This window comes from Rhamphochromis longiceps, linkage group LG12 (assembly GCF_057381845.1).
Source record: "Rhamphochromis longiceps isolate RC_006_pf linkage group LG12, R_longiceps_female_GT1.1, whole genome shotgun sequence".
Classification (NCBI taxonomy): Eukaryota; Metazoa; Chordata; class Actinopteri; order Cichliformes; family Cichlidae; genus Rhamphochromis; species Rhamphochromis longiceps.
In genome coordinates this window covers 40,386,046-40,403,341 of record NC_140568.1, presented here as the reverse complement: position 1 = coordinate 40,403,341, position 17,296 = coordinate 40,386,046, and the positions used below count along the sequence as shown (strand labels likewise).

The following is a 17,296-nucleotide window of genomic DNA, read 5'->3' as shown; positions in this document are numbered from 1 at the left end:
TGGTGCCGAGCAAACTAGAGAAACCCGACACTGGATCTGAACCAGAGGCAATTTCTAGGCTCTGAGTAAGTCTGGTAATTGCAAAAGCACATGTAAAAGTGCTGTCAACCACTACTGCTATGACAAAGTTTGTGGTGAGTTCATAGTACTGATGAGGTAGAGGAAGCAAAAATGAAAAACCTTCATCGAGGTGAAGTTTCTCTGCCTGTCGAACACGAACTCCATCTCCACGTATTCCAGCGAGTCGTTTTTCCAGCCCAGGTAGTCGTAGCCAGGCCACACGCTGTACTCGTGGGTCCGTGTGAAGTCATCTTGGCCGATCACGCCGTCCGTCAGCTGACCCAGGCCGCCGAAAAGCTTCCTATCGGATGACAAAGCAGTCAGTAAACAGGAAACGCTGATATGTGATGTATGTACGAGTGCAGCAAAGAGAGACCCACCCCCTTTCGTGTACTCCATCATATGTGGAGTCATTGAGGTTGGCGATGGGATAACCCGGCGGTTGCATCCGCTGACCCTCTGGAGCGCTGTAGGATATCAGCCCATCTGAAACCAGGAGGAGTGGAAAGTTAAAGGTGCAATTCATCCCATTTCACTGTTATCTCACCACAATAAGATCCCACAGCTGCACTCAGAACAGCAAACTTTCAACCTTCATGACAACAGTGTGAGGATCGCACTCACATCATTCAAATTCCTGTTTTTGCTCGATATAAGGATCTGATAAACAGCAGTGTTTGTTAAATAAAAGTGTTGCTTGTGGATGAAAAACAGTTGTTTATGGACATTAAAAGCTTTTATGTTGACATGAAGAGGTTTACTTGTCTCTGAGGAAGCGTAAACAGTCTCTAATGGCAGTTGAGCTGACGAAAACGCACATTAACAAGGAAACTGTGTGTTTATGTGTCCTACCGTCCCATGAACAGCCGTACAGCTCCACTCTCATGCAGACGGTGGTGGACAGTCTGGTCACGGGGAGCAGCCGGACGTAGCGGGTGACTATCGGAGGGCGGAGGTCCTTTATGACAGAGGTGTAGGCGTCTTTGTTTCCCTCAATAATCTGTACACAGATATCAGGGATACAAAGAAGACCATCACACCAGGAGTACAGAAAGATTAAACCCCTGGAACATCTGTTCAATCAGTAGGTTAATAGTGTTGTTACAAGTTGTCATGTGACATGTTTTGACTTTATAGCCATCTTTATACAGTCCATTGATTTTCAGAGAATTGCTTGACAAACAGTGTCCTGGCCAGGTGAGGCCTGTGCCCTCATTATTCAGTGACAAATGAACCAGACAAGAGATCTGGAGTTGATTCCAAGTGCTGAACTTGTGTTTGGAAGGTGTGCATTGGACCTCCCAAAGAGACATTGGTGCAAGTGAAGGAGGGATTTTTTTTAGGCTGAAAAACAAACAAACAATAAAGCTATTAAAGCAACACGTTCCCACTCCCAAAGTGTAACATTTTATGCTAGGTGACAAATAGTCGGTATATTACGATTTCAGCCACCCAACGCTATATTACGAGTTCGGAAAATGAGAACCGTTGGAACGAATCCACACATGTACGTTTATTTTACTTAAATTGCTTTGGAAAACACTATTTAACACGATTAAGGTGTCGGTTACGATTAGGGATAAGGTTAGGGTTAGGGCTGGAATACACGGCTGGAACATGTCTTACCGTGGGAGCTTCATTCTATTCGATTTCATCCACAATCCAGCGCGTAGCATAGGAACGCAGAAGGTCACCTTTCACATTCCCATGGAACACCTCAGGATTTGACAAATCGTCGGTATATTAGGCATTGGGAGTGAGAATGGGCTAATTAAAGAGATAGAAATGTTGCTATCTAGCCACTTTTATAGGTTTTGTGTTACTTTTGTTAAATCCCTTGATTTAGACCAGAAGATGTGCATTTCAGTCACATTTTGATTGCTTGATTAAAATCCACTGTGATGGTGTCTAGAGGAAAATTTGTGCCTGACAATAGGGAGTTAAATATGCTGCAATATTAGAGAGAGAGCCCCAGTGAGCAAACAACCTGCTATGAGCAGCGCTTGGCAATAGAGACCACCGACAAAATCAAGATCAGGGAGGGGCAGCGACCAACGATTGGTGCATCTGATATCCCTGTGTTGGTGTTTTTTCTGCATCATCATAACAATGTGTGTCCAGGATCAACATTGAAAGTGACCAGTCACATTGTTGTGATGTCACAGCTTTGTATTATGGGGTAAAAAAGAAAAAAAAGGCTATGTTTATAAGAAACGCTCTGTTTTCTTTATTAATCTATACAATCGAATAAAAATATTATCAAGTTAGCTTCTGTTAGCCAAATTTAGTTTGCTCATGTAAGTTTGCTAGTGATACTTTTAAAATAATTAACTAACTTCTTGGCCAGTGCAAACTGAAAGCTGATTGGTGAGTTGCAACGTAGATCCTGGACCAACATTATTATAATGATGCAGGAAAATCTCTTTAAAAAGACAAGAAAAGCTATGCTAAACAAATACAAAACGCAAACACACCCTAAATGAGCAGAATTATCGAACAAAGTGACAAAAACCACAAAAATAATCACAAATAGATGCAAAAGGACGGTGAGGATGATGCCAAATTTATGTTCTCAAGAAAATAATATATATATTTTTTAATATTCACTTCTCTCACACAGTGCCCCTGCACAACTGCACGTGTAGAAATAAGCAGCCGAACATTCAAAGCAAAGAAGACAAGCTTGAGAGTTTCTGCTGACGGCATGCATCAGTTACTCCTCAGCGGATGTTTCCGGGCTTCATTTCCTAAAGTGAAAAAAAGCACCCTGAGAAATTTGGAATGTGAATCTTTGTGCTGCTGGGCACAAAATAACCAGAAATCTGCACAGACTCTGGGAAGTTCCCCATGTGAATGTGAGGGAGGAGCCTCAGATCAAAAACATGATTCTGGTGTTTTAAATTGTTCTAACAGTGTTGCGTAGCTGCAGGGATCTCGAATGCCAACAGGAAGCTGGCGTGTAAATGTAATTTCCTCTGATATGAATATGAATGACCAGAAGCAGCTTAGAGTGAAAAACGAGAGGAAAAAAATCCTGTTCGTTTCTTTTTTCTTCCTCTTTCTCCAGTCTTCCCTCCATCAGTCCTCACGTATTTCCTCCTATTCTTCCTTCGGCTCAGACCCTTCTCATGTCCCATTTTTCAGTCTGTTTCCTCTCTCCTCTCATTAAGTCCTTTTTGTAAGATATTTGGGTCACTCACCTCGTTCCCCTGCCGATTCCTCCAGGACTTCCACAGCTTGCCGTCCCTGCTGTAGTTTACGCGATACTCTCGGGCAAACTCATTCCCAGAGTTCCTGATATATCGTCCCTGAGTACCAATAACCGTCAGAAAGGTGAGTCTGCCGAGATCCACCTAAAAAGAAAATTCCAGCAAAAGGCTTTCGGTCAAATCTTGTAACATGCGAGTAACCTAAAAACTAAAGGCTGCATTTAAAGATAATATTGTATCATTAACGTGGGAAAATGGTTCACCCCAAAAGTATAGAGGCAAGCCGTCCACACATCTGGTTGTTAATCCTGCAATTTTAATGTCAAGAGGCATGCAGCTTCCAAATACGAGATGCATTTAAGTCAGAGATCTATAACAGGCTTCAAAGTTGGTTTTTATCGTGAGCTGAGTGTTTGCAGCGTCTCAGGATTTTTGTTGCATTTCTACAGAAATCGGCCCATAAAGAAAACTGTAAAAACTAAAGATGCTCTGTGTGCCTTTACTCAACAGTGTGCACACAAAAACCTCTGCAACATCACAAAATTATTTTCAGGTTTTAGATTTTTTAATTACTTTCCTCATTTTAACATATTAAACGTATGTCAATATACAGATATTAAAGCGACTTAAACAGATGTGAAGTGTAAGAATGTCTGAATCGCATAAATATAATGTGAAACTGAGGATTTTCCATACAGTCTTTGATGTCCACAGATGACTGTGACTCAGATTCTCTCCTTTGATATTTAAATACCTACAGCTTCACACTGCAGCATTCACACATGTGGCGCAGTATCGATACCACCAACTTTATTAAAAGATCGCTCAGTTCTGAAGGTAAGTATTTCTTTGTCTTCCACTCGTCCCACAAGTCAGCTGTTATACACAGATTTAGGTTTATATGCCAGTTTGTAATAACAGCCTTCTCTGGGTAACACATGAGCTTCTAGATTTATCCAAAGAATAACTTTGTAGACCACACACAGACTTCACCTTTAAATCAGAATGTACTGAATTTAGCTGCTTTGCAAAGCACTTAAATATTGTGTTACACTCTGAAACCTCAGATTCTGATCCACTGTGATCTTTTCACCCGTTCTCATGTTACACTGACTGCGCAGCGCCACACTCCTGCATGCACGACACCTTCTTACTTATGGAGTAGAACTTCGCCACATAACAAATGCAGGTACCCGGACATGACTGAGCACGCTTCAGACACAAACCTCGAGGTACTGACTGACTGATGGCAGCGCTGCAGGACACCAGGCGCCGTCTCCCTCCTCACGATTCAACCTGCACACACACACACACACACACACACACACACACACACACACACACACACACACACACACACACACACACACATAAACCACACTTGCACAAGTTTAACCAAAAGATGGAGTTCTAAAATCTTCTAATTTTTATTTGACTTCATTCTAAAGCATATTTAATCAATTTTTGTATCGCACAATTCCATTTCAGGTTTTTCTTTTTTTCTTTATTCAAGAGTTAAAAACAATAAAAGACACTTTTTTAAAACCAGTCGACTTAACCTTTAAGCCACACCTACCTGGCGTACTGTGGTCCTGTTGTTTCGTGCCATTGGCTGGATGCTTTGAGCGCATCATCTTTGATCCGTCGATCCTCCATGCCCAAGGGGTAGCGACAGTGTGCTGGAAAAACACATTCACAATTTTATTTTTATGTGTTTTGCAAGGACGGATTTTAGACCTTTACAAATGAAACATTTTATTGAGTTGTAACTGTTTAAATTGGCTCATTGCAGAGGACTGATTTAGATTTAAAATCAAGATGGGGTAAAGTGGGGTTTGTGTGTGTGTGCCTGTGTACCGGGATCAATCTGTCCGATGGCTGCTGTAGCTTGAAGGATCAGCAGCAAGAAGAGGTGCATGATGGTCCGCCGATCACACCAACACACACGCTACATCTCTGCGAGACACAGAAAAAACAACATGAACATCTGCAGCTGACAGCGAATGACGGCTCAGACAACAAGGGAATAAAGTGTTACAGTAAACATTTTTTTGGAAACCCATCCCTCTATTTTCTTCATTTTATCCAATTCAGGGTTGTAGTCGGGCTGGAGCTTATTCCCCGGACAGGCCGCCAATCACATCGAGACAGACAACCATTTACACCTATAGCCAATTAAGAATACCCAGCTAACCTAACGAGGATGTCTTTTGACAGTGGGAGGAAGCCAAGAGTGCGTGTAAAGAACTCATTCCAAAACAGGAAAAGCGCTAACCACTGCAGCACCACGTTGACTTCTTTTGGGAAATATCTTTGCAATTTTTGCATGTTTTTAGGAAAATTATGAGGAAAGTTTCAGTAAACTGACCCATAAAATACAGCATTATTTTGTCTTTAAGTTGACATGCCAATTTGCACATATGCAAAGACCATTACTGCCATTGTAAAATAAAAAAGGTCCTATAAACACATAACTAGAATAGATGTTTAAGTCTTTGATTTTGCCCGCCATCGTCACCCACAGTTGACAATCATAGTACATGAACGAATTTTTTACGTCTCCTGTGTGATGATGAATATTTGAAGAATTCTACTTTTGTTGATTTTTGCTGCTCCTATCCTTATTCCCTCCTTAAAATGATTTATTCCCTCTAATCCCATTTTATCCAGCAACATATTTTCATCTGTTTCTAATTTATCTACGTTTAAAGAATCATTCTACGGTTTACTATAAAATCTAAAGAGTCTTTCAGCTATCATATCCCTCATTTGAGGCTTGAATAGACGTGAATCCCTCATTCAAGCAGAACTCTGGAGATTTAGGTGTTCCATTGTGCACATTAAGAGTAATTTAACTGATTATCTGACATTAAAACATTGAAAACTGCAATTTCCTCCAAACAAAACAAAGAAAATCTTTGTTTTCGCTGTAGGAAGTCGACTGTCTCCAGCGGTCACTGTTTTACACAACTGCAGCAGGATGGATGGACGAGGAGGAGTCTGAATGACTCCTACCGTCATTTACGAGAGGACTGCGTGTGTGTGTGTGTGTGTGTGTGTGTGTGTGTGTGTGTGTGTGTGTGTGTGTGTTTGATTTCGCAACGTTATTGCTGTTGGAGCGGAGTAGTTTATAAACACTGGACGCAAACAGCATCCCACTCACAGAGGTTACGCAACACTAAAGAACACACACATACATACACACGCACACGAACACACCCCTATTGTTGCACACAAAGCATTTCAAGCATAAATACATAGACACATATAGAAAAACTACAACCGCTGTCTACTCGTATTGTCTTGTTCTCTACATTCACTCTGTGTAAAGTTCTCGGGGTCAGAACAGCTGGGCAGGCGAGAAAGACGGGGTGATAGAGAGACAGGAGGACAGAAAAAGAAAATAGACAGGAAAAAAGACAAAGAGAGGAAGAAAGAACGCAGACAGCGGTTTGAGGCCGAGGGCCGATAAGAAAATGAAGAAAAGGAGAGAAACACAAAGAGAGGAGGAGGGAGGGAGGGAGGTGAGCAAGGTGGGGAGGACAACAATGGGTGGAAGGGAGAAGCAAAGAGAGAGAGGACAGCGTTAAAGTCAAACACGAACTTCCAGGTTTTTTAAACTCTTTTGGGATCAGAGCGGAATTTGACCCTGATGCTAACCCAGTAAAGGTGCACCACGGACCAGTTTATGTCCGACACTATTTTCACACACCGGCCTTTAAGGTGTCGCAGATAAATACAGCAAAATAAAACCAGTACTGGTACCAAAAAAGAAGATTAATTCATAACACACAGGAAAAGACCCAGGGAAACAGAGTTAACTATAAAAACAATTAAAAAAAGAACACTAAAAACCAATAAAAACCCTAAATTTTACACCTGTGCCTGAACTCGCGGGCCCAGTACCAAACAACTCACGGACTGGTACCGGTCCGTGGGCAGGGGGTTGGGGACCGCTGGTCTAGACCAAAATACTAAATTTTGCTCTACAAGGGCCTGATATCCACTTCCGAGGACACTATACTGCCACTGTTCTATCGAAATGTAAAGCGAATGTCCTCATATGTCAGTCTAATTTCTCTCAGAAACAAAAATCAGGTAAAAAGAAAAAAAAAAATCTCGTAATTCTTTGTTTTTACATTCATCAGGTCCCAAGAGAAACTGAAAATGCATGCCATGAAAGAGTTCAGGTCTTAGGAGGTTAAAAGTAAAAAAGAAAGTAAACTCCATCTGCAGAACAATCACAGTGGCTCTGTCTGACTTGAGACCAGGGGGAGACACAAACTTCTCTTGATGGGGTTGCAGCACAGTTCTGGTACCAGACCTCACTTATAAAATATAGAAAAGTTACTGTAGTTAAGTTTAGTTTCTCCTTTTTTTGTCAAAGCCACAGGGAGCTTCAGATTCAAGACCCTCTGCTCTACAATGAAATGAAAAACACAAAGAAGAATCACGTCTGATGCGTCCAGTTTATGTCGTGATGACTTCAACAGGCAAAATCTGAAAGTGACCATGAATCAAAACCTTTGCTGTCTGTCCTTGTGGCAAACATCCAGCCCAGTGCTAACAGGAGTTAAAGACGGGAAGCCTTGCCATCTTGACATGGATGTGAATGTTTCGGTCTGTAGACACAACAGGCTGCAGCAGCTGATTGCAGCCCGCTTCAGACAGACTTGCATGTTTTTCTGCACATACTGACTGTTCTTAAATACCAGAGAATCCAGTCTGTTCCTGAAACAATCGTTCTCCCTCTCTCTCTCTCTCTCTCTCTCTCTCTTTTTCCCTAATGAAAAACTCCCTGCTCTGCCTTCAGGAAGTGAGTTCATTCACTTTAGCCGAGCTGAAGAAGAAGTGGTTCACGTTTGTTTTCTAGCAACGACTGGGGGAGAAGGAGGGAGCTTTATGTAATGCGTTGGCTGAACCTCAGATTCCTGCTCTGTTGCTCATCTCTACAGCAAAATCACATGACAAGAGAGTGAGAGAGAGGGGGGGAGAGAAAATAACAGAGAGAAAAAGACAGTAAAAGAGACAAAGAGAAGTCAAAGAGAAACAAAAAAGTAACCCTTGGAAGAATCTAATGAAGACTGATACTGAACTGTTTTTGTAACAAATAAGTGATGAAAAAAATTCTGCTTCATTATAAGCAAATTATAAATAACTTCCTGGAGTATTTCTTGACCTCTCGAGCCACCATGACAAACAGACCATTTAGTTTTTTCAGGCTTGCTATAAATAAACCAGATTTCTGGAAATTAAATCGCCGTAAAACAACTTTGGGGCATCAAGCCTTGCAATTACATGCCTTACCAAAGTGTGCACATTATGTAACTAGGTCCTGCTCTCTAAACAACACAGGAGATTGTTTGTCAGTGTCTATGCATCATCCACGTCTTTGTTTAGATCTGAACTACTTTAAAGGTCTGTGTTCGCTTTAGACCACTGTTCTAGATGAGTGTGCAACATGAGAGCGATACAGTAAATGGGTCAATTGTGGACTTGGCAAAGGGCCTTTTGTGTTTTTTTCAAACTTCTCTGCTGCTGAGAGCAGCATAAATCAAGTTTAGGGTTAGCTCAAGCAGGCTACAAAGTCCAGAAAATCGCAGCAGATCAGCTGGGATCAGCCTACATTACCCGATCGCTTTACTGATACTGCTCTATGGATCCAATTGGCAAATCTCATCTAAATCGCTCTAGCATGTCCACAGTTGATGCAGATCTGCATCCTGCTTTCAATGTCATGATCTGTTCAATTCATACCAAACCACATTCACTATCTATAAAATACTTTCGCCACTTTTACTTTTAAAGCAGCAACAGGGAGACACAAAAGAACCATCACAATTAAAAGATGACTTAAAATCACAGTCAGTATCTCACAATGGGACAAAGGCTAGGGAGCAAAGGTGTATTTTTAAATGAGATTTAAGTCTGCCTGGTGTGCAGTGGCAAATTGTGCCACAAATGAAAAAGCAACTGTCACGTCTGAGTTTTCTCTTCAGAATCAGCAAAAGTATCTGGTCTGCTGACCTGAGTGAACGAAGACATGTGGGTCCAGCAATTTACACAGATAAGAGACTTAAAAAAATAAATTCAGTTTGATTCAGTTCAATTTCAAATAATATTTGAGTGGAGAGCCGACAACAATCATCTATGTGGATGAACATCCTTTTAAAGAGGAAGAAACCTCTGGCAGAACGAGGCTCGGGGAGGGGCAGCCATCTGTCTCGACCCGCTGGGGTTTGAGGGGAAAGAGACGGGAAAAAAACAGGAGCATAGAGAGATCACACACAACAAACAAAATGAAAAAAGAAAAACACTGCAGGAAAGAGCAGGCAAAAGTTAGTAACATGCAATAGCTGTACAATAAATGCAATGCCAGTGAAAAGAGGTGAGAGGAGAAGAAATGTTCAGTGCAACCTGGGAAAGTCCCCCAGCAGTCTGAGCCGACAGCAGCACAACTAAGTGATGGCTCAAGGTAACCTGATCCAGTCCTAACTATAAGCATTATCCAAAAAGAACATTTAAACCGCTCTTAACATTAGAGAGGGTGTGCGTCTCTGAGTGCACACTGGGAGCTGGTTCCACAGGAGAGGGGCTGGATTCTGCTTCCCATTCTTCTTTTGGAAACTCTAGGAGCCACAAGTTATTGATGCCTGACCTGTTCTGTAGAGGGGTCTTGCTGCTGCTTTTCCAGAGCAGAGCCTTACTGCCAAATATAAATTATTGCAGATGGAAATAACAACCTTCTTTTGACCAAAAACCTCCGAACTGTAAATCTGCAGCACTGACAGAAAGCACAAATGGGTTTAGCAGGTCTGTGTACCCACCTGAGTGTAATAGAAAACAGTGTCAGAGATCAAAACTGACACCATCACAAAGCCTAAAAAGAACATGATCGAAACTAGTGAAAGGAAATTTACGCATTTAAAAAACTGGATTCATTAAATAGTTTGATATTTTTTAAAAGCATTTCCGTTCTGCATCAATACAGAGATTATTGTGTAATAAATTAACACACAATATAGCTGAAGATAGTTTGCATCAAACAAGTATGTTATCATAAAAGAAAAGTACAGAAAGACTAGTTTTGTTCAGCGCACTCTGGTCTGTGGGGCATTTAATCAATAACTTTAAATCTTATTAAAATCAGAGTCACATTATATGGAAGCATACAAAACTGTCTTTGTTTCAATTATGCAGAACTTGCACTTTGAGATTCTTTGCCTAGCCCAGCTATGTGTGCTTTAAATGATTACATCACTGCTTAGTCACAGTCACTCTGACAAACATGAACATGGGTGTTTCCAGTGTAGAAACCATTGTGCAGGATGCCCAGGCTCATGTCCAGCTTATGTGCACTTTTGCATTACATGAAAAAAGACAATGTTATTTTGTAACAGATAAACTATAGATATATAGAAGAATAGCTATGTACTCAGACTATTTGCTGTTAGTACAAAAGTTCAGCATAAAAATATATTTAAAGTAGGGCTGCCACAAACGATTATTTTGATAATCGACTAGTCACCGATTATTTTTGCAATTAGTCGACTAATCAGATCATGCGTCCATTGGACGTAAAACGTACAGCTTATTGCACCAGCAGCATCTGCTCTTATATAACTACCATTAGCTTACAGCTTTAAGTGTTTAAGGTATGTGCTAACTAAACACAAAGACAAGACGATAGTTTATTAAATTTTAATGAAATTTGCAGATTGTTTCGGTGGAGTTTAATAAACTCAGCCGTCTGCTCCCTGCTATCTAAAATATAACAGGACACCGGAGTATATTCTCGACCATCTCACACTTCTGATAATCAGTCGTCTGCTTGACGTTTATTCAGCTGCGTAGAAACTATAACTTTAATCTCAAACCGATTTACTCAGGAACAAATAAAATACAAAAAAAAGCCAAACAATAACATTTGTAAGTTATCTAAGTGACTTATATATCATGTTTAACCTGAGTAGCGAAAGACGGCGGTGGGTTTGAAAACGATTTGCCGGGAGTCCGGTGTTCTCACGGGCTCTAGTTAGCCTTGAACCCCGGCTGGCTATCGAGCTAGTGGGTAACAGACGTCTCCGAAAACGTCGGAGCGCTTTTTAAAATATGTGGTGTCTCGATAAACTGAGCAGATATTTGAGGTTTACACAGCTACATTCTCGCCTGAAAATATGTTAAATGTTTATTTTGTGACCGAGAAAGAATAATACAAGTAATACTAAAACTAACTAGCTGCCGCCATTGTTGGAAACTGAGCTGGGCCGCGCTATGAATTCTGGGACACAGTTTCTTCTTCTTCGGGATTTAACGGCAGCTGGTATCCTTGTACATGCTGTGCTGCCATCTTCTATTTCTGTCCGTTATTACACTCTTAAATCCTACTACTTATTCCTGCGTCTTTTGGGATCTTACAAAGCTTCAAATGACACGTCGACTATTAAATTAGTTGTCGACGATTTTGATAGTCGACGTAATCGTGACTGGTCGACTAATCGTGGCAGCCCTAATTTAAAGTACTGCATTTTTCGCACTATAAGGTGCAGTTAAAATCCTTTAATTTTCCCAAAAATCGACAGTGCACCTTACAATCCCGTGCGCCTTATGTATGAATTCTGGTTGTGCTTACTGACCATGAACCGATCTTATGTGGTACACGGCACTCAAAAATCTGTCAAAAAATGTTTTAGTACAACTTTGGTAAGCTACGAAGCCGCACCGCTTGATGGATAGTCAGAGCATTACGGCTAGCGCTTCAGGTTCCAAAGTCAAACGAACATTGCGGCATCACTGAGAGTTAAAAACTTTCATCTGTAATAAAATGTTCAGCGTTGCTGCTTTACCAGGTGTAACAGTTACGTTTAACATCCATGGATCCATGAAAACAGAATTTATTAAATTTAACGGAGTTAGAAGTTAGTTAGCTCGCTAGTTTCTACCTAAACATGATATAGCATGTTCTGACAGAGATTTCTGAAAAAATTAAAATGTTAAACAGCTATGTTAAACACAGTGAAGCTAGAGGATGAATAGTAACTTTTTTCCACTCGATAAAAGTTAACAGACGAAAGCCAAATCAGTTCCACACCACTGAAGTTGCAGCATTTTTACAAACCAATTTTGGTTCATCTGTCATTCAACGATCCGCTTTCGCCCTTCTCATTCTCCGTCGTCGCCATGCTTCTTCTGCCATGTGCGTATGAAAACAAAGGCACTGCATATGCACTTTTTACCCATATTCTATTGCGATATTTAAATTTTTTTATCATTGCCTAATATTATACCGGTATTACTGTGAATGGTATGATATGACCCAGCCCTACATGAGGGTTCCCGATGTTTAGGGACAAATGCAATTGCATGGCAGGATGTTGTAAACGGACCAAACTTCAGCCAGGAGAACAACTGAGATAATCCATCCACAATACGAGGTTAGTCAATAATATACTGCAACAACATGGGAATAGAGCAGCTGCAAGAGAATTCAACATTAATGAATCAATGGTACAGAAGTGGAGGTGGGAGTTTGACTGACTGTTTTGTTTCGCTTAACCCTTTAAGATCTACCATAGAACCAAGTCCGCCAGAACTTATATTATATTTTTACATGCTGTAGTGCCATTTTTGGGAGCATTTCAAGTTGCTATACATCAATACAACCATTACAGCCTAAATTTTAATAATATGAATGCATCAAGTGCATAGTAATTACATAAATTGCAAAAAAGTGCAATAAACTACAAAAAAATTGAAAATCGTTTTTGTTTTTTTAAGATATATTTCTAGTTAGAGAAATTTAAGAGGCTTATCCCTCAAAACTGTAAATATAAAAAAGTTGCACAAAATAGTTTCCCACCACAGGAAATTTATTTTGAGTGCCTTCATAGTTTTATTTTTGAAATACACCAATTTTTATACACTGCAGGAAAAACGAAAATAAATATTATAGTGCAAATTTGCAAAAAAGCAGCATATGCATCAAAATAAACTATTTCCAGCAGTGCAATTTTAGTTCTAAGCATCCCAGAAACGACACAGAAAGTCATAAAGTCAAACATAACTTTTAAAAACACCAGTATAAGCTCATGAGGCCCTGATGGTAAAAAACTACATTTCCGCAAAAATGATATCACTTCCGGTTTCGGGCAGGTCATGGCGGACATGCGATAGTTCGCGCTGACGTCTGTTCCAACGTAGGAAGTGTTATGAACAGCTGATCGGATCGGCAAAGTGTGTTTCTGGAATATTATGCTTTTGTTGCTGCAAGTGCTTTTTATGCAGCTTTTGCAAAGCTATATGTGGAAGGAAACTGTGACCTAGGACAAGCTGATGGCATAAGATGTAAGTACAACTTCTCTGGTTTCATATGCAAAAAAAATTATTGCGCTAGCTCACGTGGTTGCAGTGCTACCGGGATTTAAAAATAGTTACGCAAAACGGAGCATGCCCGCTCTGACCGTTTTTAAAGGGTTAATGCACCTTATAATCCATATAATCCTTATGTATGAAAAGAGACCCGTTCATCGACAGTGCGCCTTATGGTCCAAAAAATACGGTAACTAAAGTAAAAATATTATCCTCATTTCCAGTGGTTTTGGGCATTGGCATTTACAGTTCACACACTACACCATGATTGCTAAAGCCACAGTTCAGAAAAGTAGTAAACATTTTTAATGCAAACGTGACCAACAGGTGTTTAAAAAGGTTAGAATGTCAGCCACGTGGGAATGGGATTTTATAAAGTAACTGGAACCACCCAAAGGAAAAAGAAACGATCATCAGTTTAAACCAGTATGAAAAAGTTGACTGCCGCCAAAAATAGTCACAAAATACTAACAAACTACAATTATGTTCATAAATGGGCATGGCCATTAGAACGCATTCATACCTTTACTTTTACTTCAAGTACATTTTCCTTATTATACAGAGTAAACCGTCATTGTCCTTCTCTAATTCCCCTTACTTACCTCCTCTCTCCCTATTTTTCTTTTCCTCTCCCTCTGTCCCTCATTTCTCTCTCCTCCCTCCTCCCGTCAGAACAAACTGAAGCCAAAAGCCTCAACATTCCAAACATTCAACGCAACCCAGACCTCTCTCTCTCGCTCTCTTTCTGTCTTTCTCTCCTTCTGTGTCTCTCGCTCACACAAACACACAGGAATCCACATGCCTTTCTCCAAGGCTCTCTCTCTCGCTTACAGCTACACACAGGAATCTACATCTCTCTCTCTCTCTCTCTCTCTCTGGTTGATGGGGTGAATGAGACAGAGTTCACTGAGAGCAAAACTGAACAGACCCGCCGAGAACACAATAGAAACCATTAGTAACAAACACTGACCTAAAATTATCTGTCGTTATGCCTGACTTCACTTTAGGGAAAAGGGATCTTTGAGCAAGACTTTATTATAAACCAATCAAACACACACACACACACACATATTCTAGGTGATACCACAATCCCACTCTTTTGTCAAGGACTATGGACACAATGTTTTAATTGTCTTTATGATGAGTTTCTGTAGTTTAAAGCCTTTAAATGCATAAATGTGTTAATTAAAAATGATTTTTTCAATTGTGATTGCTTCTATGAATCCCAGAGCCATGTTAGCTGGTCTGTATCACTCTCCATCGAATCACCATTCTAATGAACAAAAACATCTTTCTGTGTATTCTCACTAGCACTATATTATGTACCCATGTTCAACTGCTTGCTTATGCACATTTCTAATTTGCCAATTACATGGAACCAAGTCAATGCATTTAAGATCTGCTGAAGCTCAAACCAAGTATCAGACCGAGGAAAAAAACGTTTGGCAAGACTCTGAACGCAGCATGGTTGTTGGTTGGTGCTGCATATTTCAAAAACTTCTGATCTACTGGGATTTTCCCACACAACCATCTCTAAGGTATGCAAGAAAGTATCTCTGAATGTGCAACACATTGAACCTTAAAGCAGATGGGCTACATTAGCAGAAGACCACACCGTGTGCCACTTGGCACACACGGGTTCACAAAAACAGAAACAATGGAAGTAGAGACTGATGTATATACTGATATAGGATTTTAAGACCAATACTCATACCGATACTTGGTGATTCAAAAATCTGACATGTCGTTCAAAACACAAGTTGCCAGTAGGAAAGTTACCTGTGGAACATTAAAACTCATGACATGTCTGAAGGGCATTTCTCCTTTAGCTTTTAATTGGCCATTAAAATGCCAATACCATGTTGATATAGCAGTCAGGGTCTAAACAGAAGTTTGGAAAAAATGTTGCCTGGTCTGATGTTTCTCAATTTTTGCTGCGACATTCTGACATAGTCAAAATTTGGTGTAAACAACATGAAAGCATGAATTCATCTTCTCCTGCATCAACAGTATAATGGTTTGAGTGATACTTTCCATTTTTTAGCATCCTTTGGGTCCCTTAGTACCACTTTAGCATGGTATGAACACCACAGTCTGAGTATTCTTCTGATGGCTGCTTCAGCCAGGATAATGTGCCATGTCACAAAGCTTAAATCATCTCAAACTGGTTTCTTGAAATAAACCAGTGATTTGTAGTAGCTGGTAATCAAATGGCCTCCACAGTCACCAGATCTCCAGCAGAGCACCTTTGGGATGTATTGGAATGGGAGCTTTGCATCATGTATGTGCAACTGACAAATCTGTAGCGATGCTATCAAGTCAATATGAATCAAAATCTGCTGTAAAGCCTTTCTGTCACTGCAGCAATGTCTGCCTGATTATGCAACACAATAAATGAGGCTGCGCTCACACAATCATAGAGGCCTGTTGGGTCCAGATTGTAATGGAACACACCATCAAGTTGTTAGACGGTAAAGACTCCCAGCTGCTTATCAACAGAAACAACAGAGCAATTGCACGAGAAATAAAACTTCCATAATTAGACTCATGAAGAGATTCTCTTATCAAAACCGTACCACACGACCGAGAGCAGCCAAATTCAGATGTGTGCTCACCGTCAAAACATTTTGCGCCATCCTTCTTCCCAGTGTTTTCCTTCAAATAGCGCTGTAGACATATCGAAAGCCAAAAGAGGGTTTTTTCATCTCTTTGTGGGTTGTGATAAACATAGACTCATGGCCATCCATAAAACCCTCGCTTTAGGCTACATTCACAGAAAATCTGCCGCTTTTATTTTCTATCCACAGCAGTGTGAGTTAAGTTTGGTGATACTCAGGTCACAAGATGTCTAGACTTCAAGTTCAAACTGGGCTAAAACACACACACACACAAAAGAAGCTATACACAGCTTTCACAGTGCTGACCATGCTGTGCAAATCAACTGTAAAATCTGTGGAGTCCTTTCTTAAGTTCATTTCATACACAAGCACAGCTATGAGCAGAAACAGTGCCTGTTCAGTCTGTGCAAAACTTTGTGGTCATTTATTGTTGTCTGCTATAGACTGCTGTCTCTGTTCAGCGCTTTGAGGTCCATGTTTATGTTCTTTTATTAACTTTTCTCACGGAGTGAAACTGCTCTTGGGAGTCAGAAAAACGTTTAAGATGCAAATGTAACCCTGGAGCAGGTGATGGTTGCGAGGTCTGAACTCGAGCCGAGAAGCAGCTGGTTTAGAAAAAGCTGCTGGCATTTGAAGAATGTGAGGAGCGCTTGATTTAACATGTAAAGCTTTGAACTGACAGCAAAGACCAAAGCCAAGTTAAACACAATTAAATACACCGAAAAGTATGAATGGGGGACATGCTAAGCCTAAAACTGGGAAATTCCTGCTAACTCCAAATTTCAAAGACATATTTTACCCGATCTTAACTGATTTGCTAACATCACCTCTGGAAATGTTTGCATTCAAGAGTCACATAGTTTTAATTAGAGCTAAAAGGTGTGTGAAATGTGCAGCTGATGCCAGGAAATGAAAGCAAAGACCAAAATTGGGTCTTTTTTCTTATCTTTACTCATCTTGTGACATCTGGCATTTTCCTTCTAACTTCTGGGTTGAGAACCAAAGAGGTAACGAGTCCCAAAAAGAAAGGCCCATGCATGC

General features: G+C 40.4%; 1 protein-coding gene across 2 annotated transcripts in view; it reads right to left on the bottom strand.

Annotated features, from left to right (window-relative positions):
* Positions 1-17,296, bottom strand: part of ddr2l (discoidin domain receptor family, member 2, like) — a 38,413-nt gene that overhangs the window by 11,014 nt on the left and 10,103 nt on the right. The window contains exons 1-8 of one of the 2 annotated variants that reach the window (XM_085426341.1): positions 14,240-14,384; positions 5,127-5,225; positions 4,846-4,948; positions 4,496-4,565; positions 3,261-3,413; positions 913-1,060; positions 441-546; positions 181-361 (exon numbers count right to left, since the gene is read on the bottom strand). In XM_085426341.1, the coding sequence (XP_085282467.1) occupies positions 181-361; positions 441-546; positions 913-1,060; positions 3,261-3,413; positions 4,496-4,565; positions 4,846-4,948; positions 5,127-5,187 (822 nt within the window). In that variant the 5' untranslated portion in view covers positions 5,188-5,225; positions 14,240-14,384. Of the gene's footprint in view, positions 1-180; positions 362-440; positions 547-912; positions 1,061-3,260; positions 3,414-4,495; positions 4,566-4,845; positions 4,949-5,126; positions 5,226-14,239; positions 14,385-17,296 lie in introns of those variants that run through there. The other variant, XM_085426340.1, reaches the window with a different exon arrangement.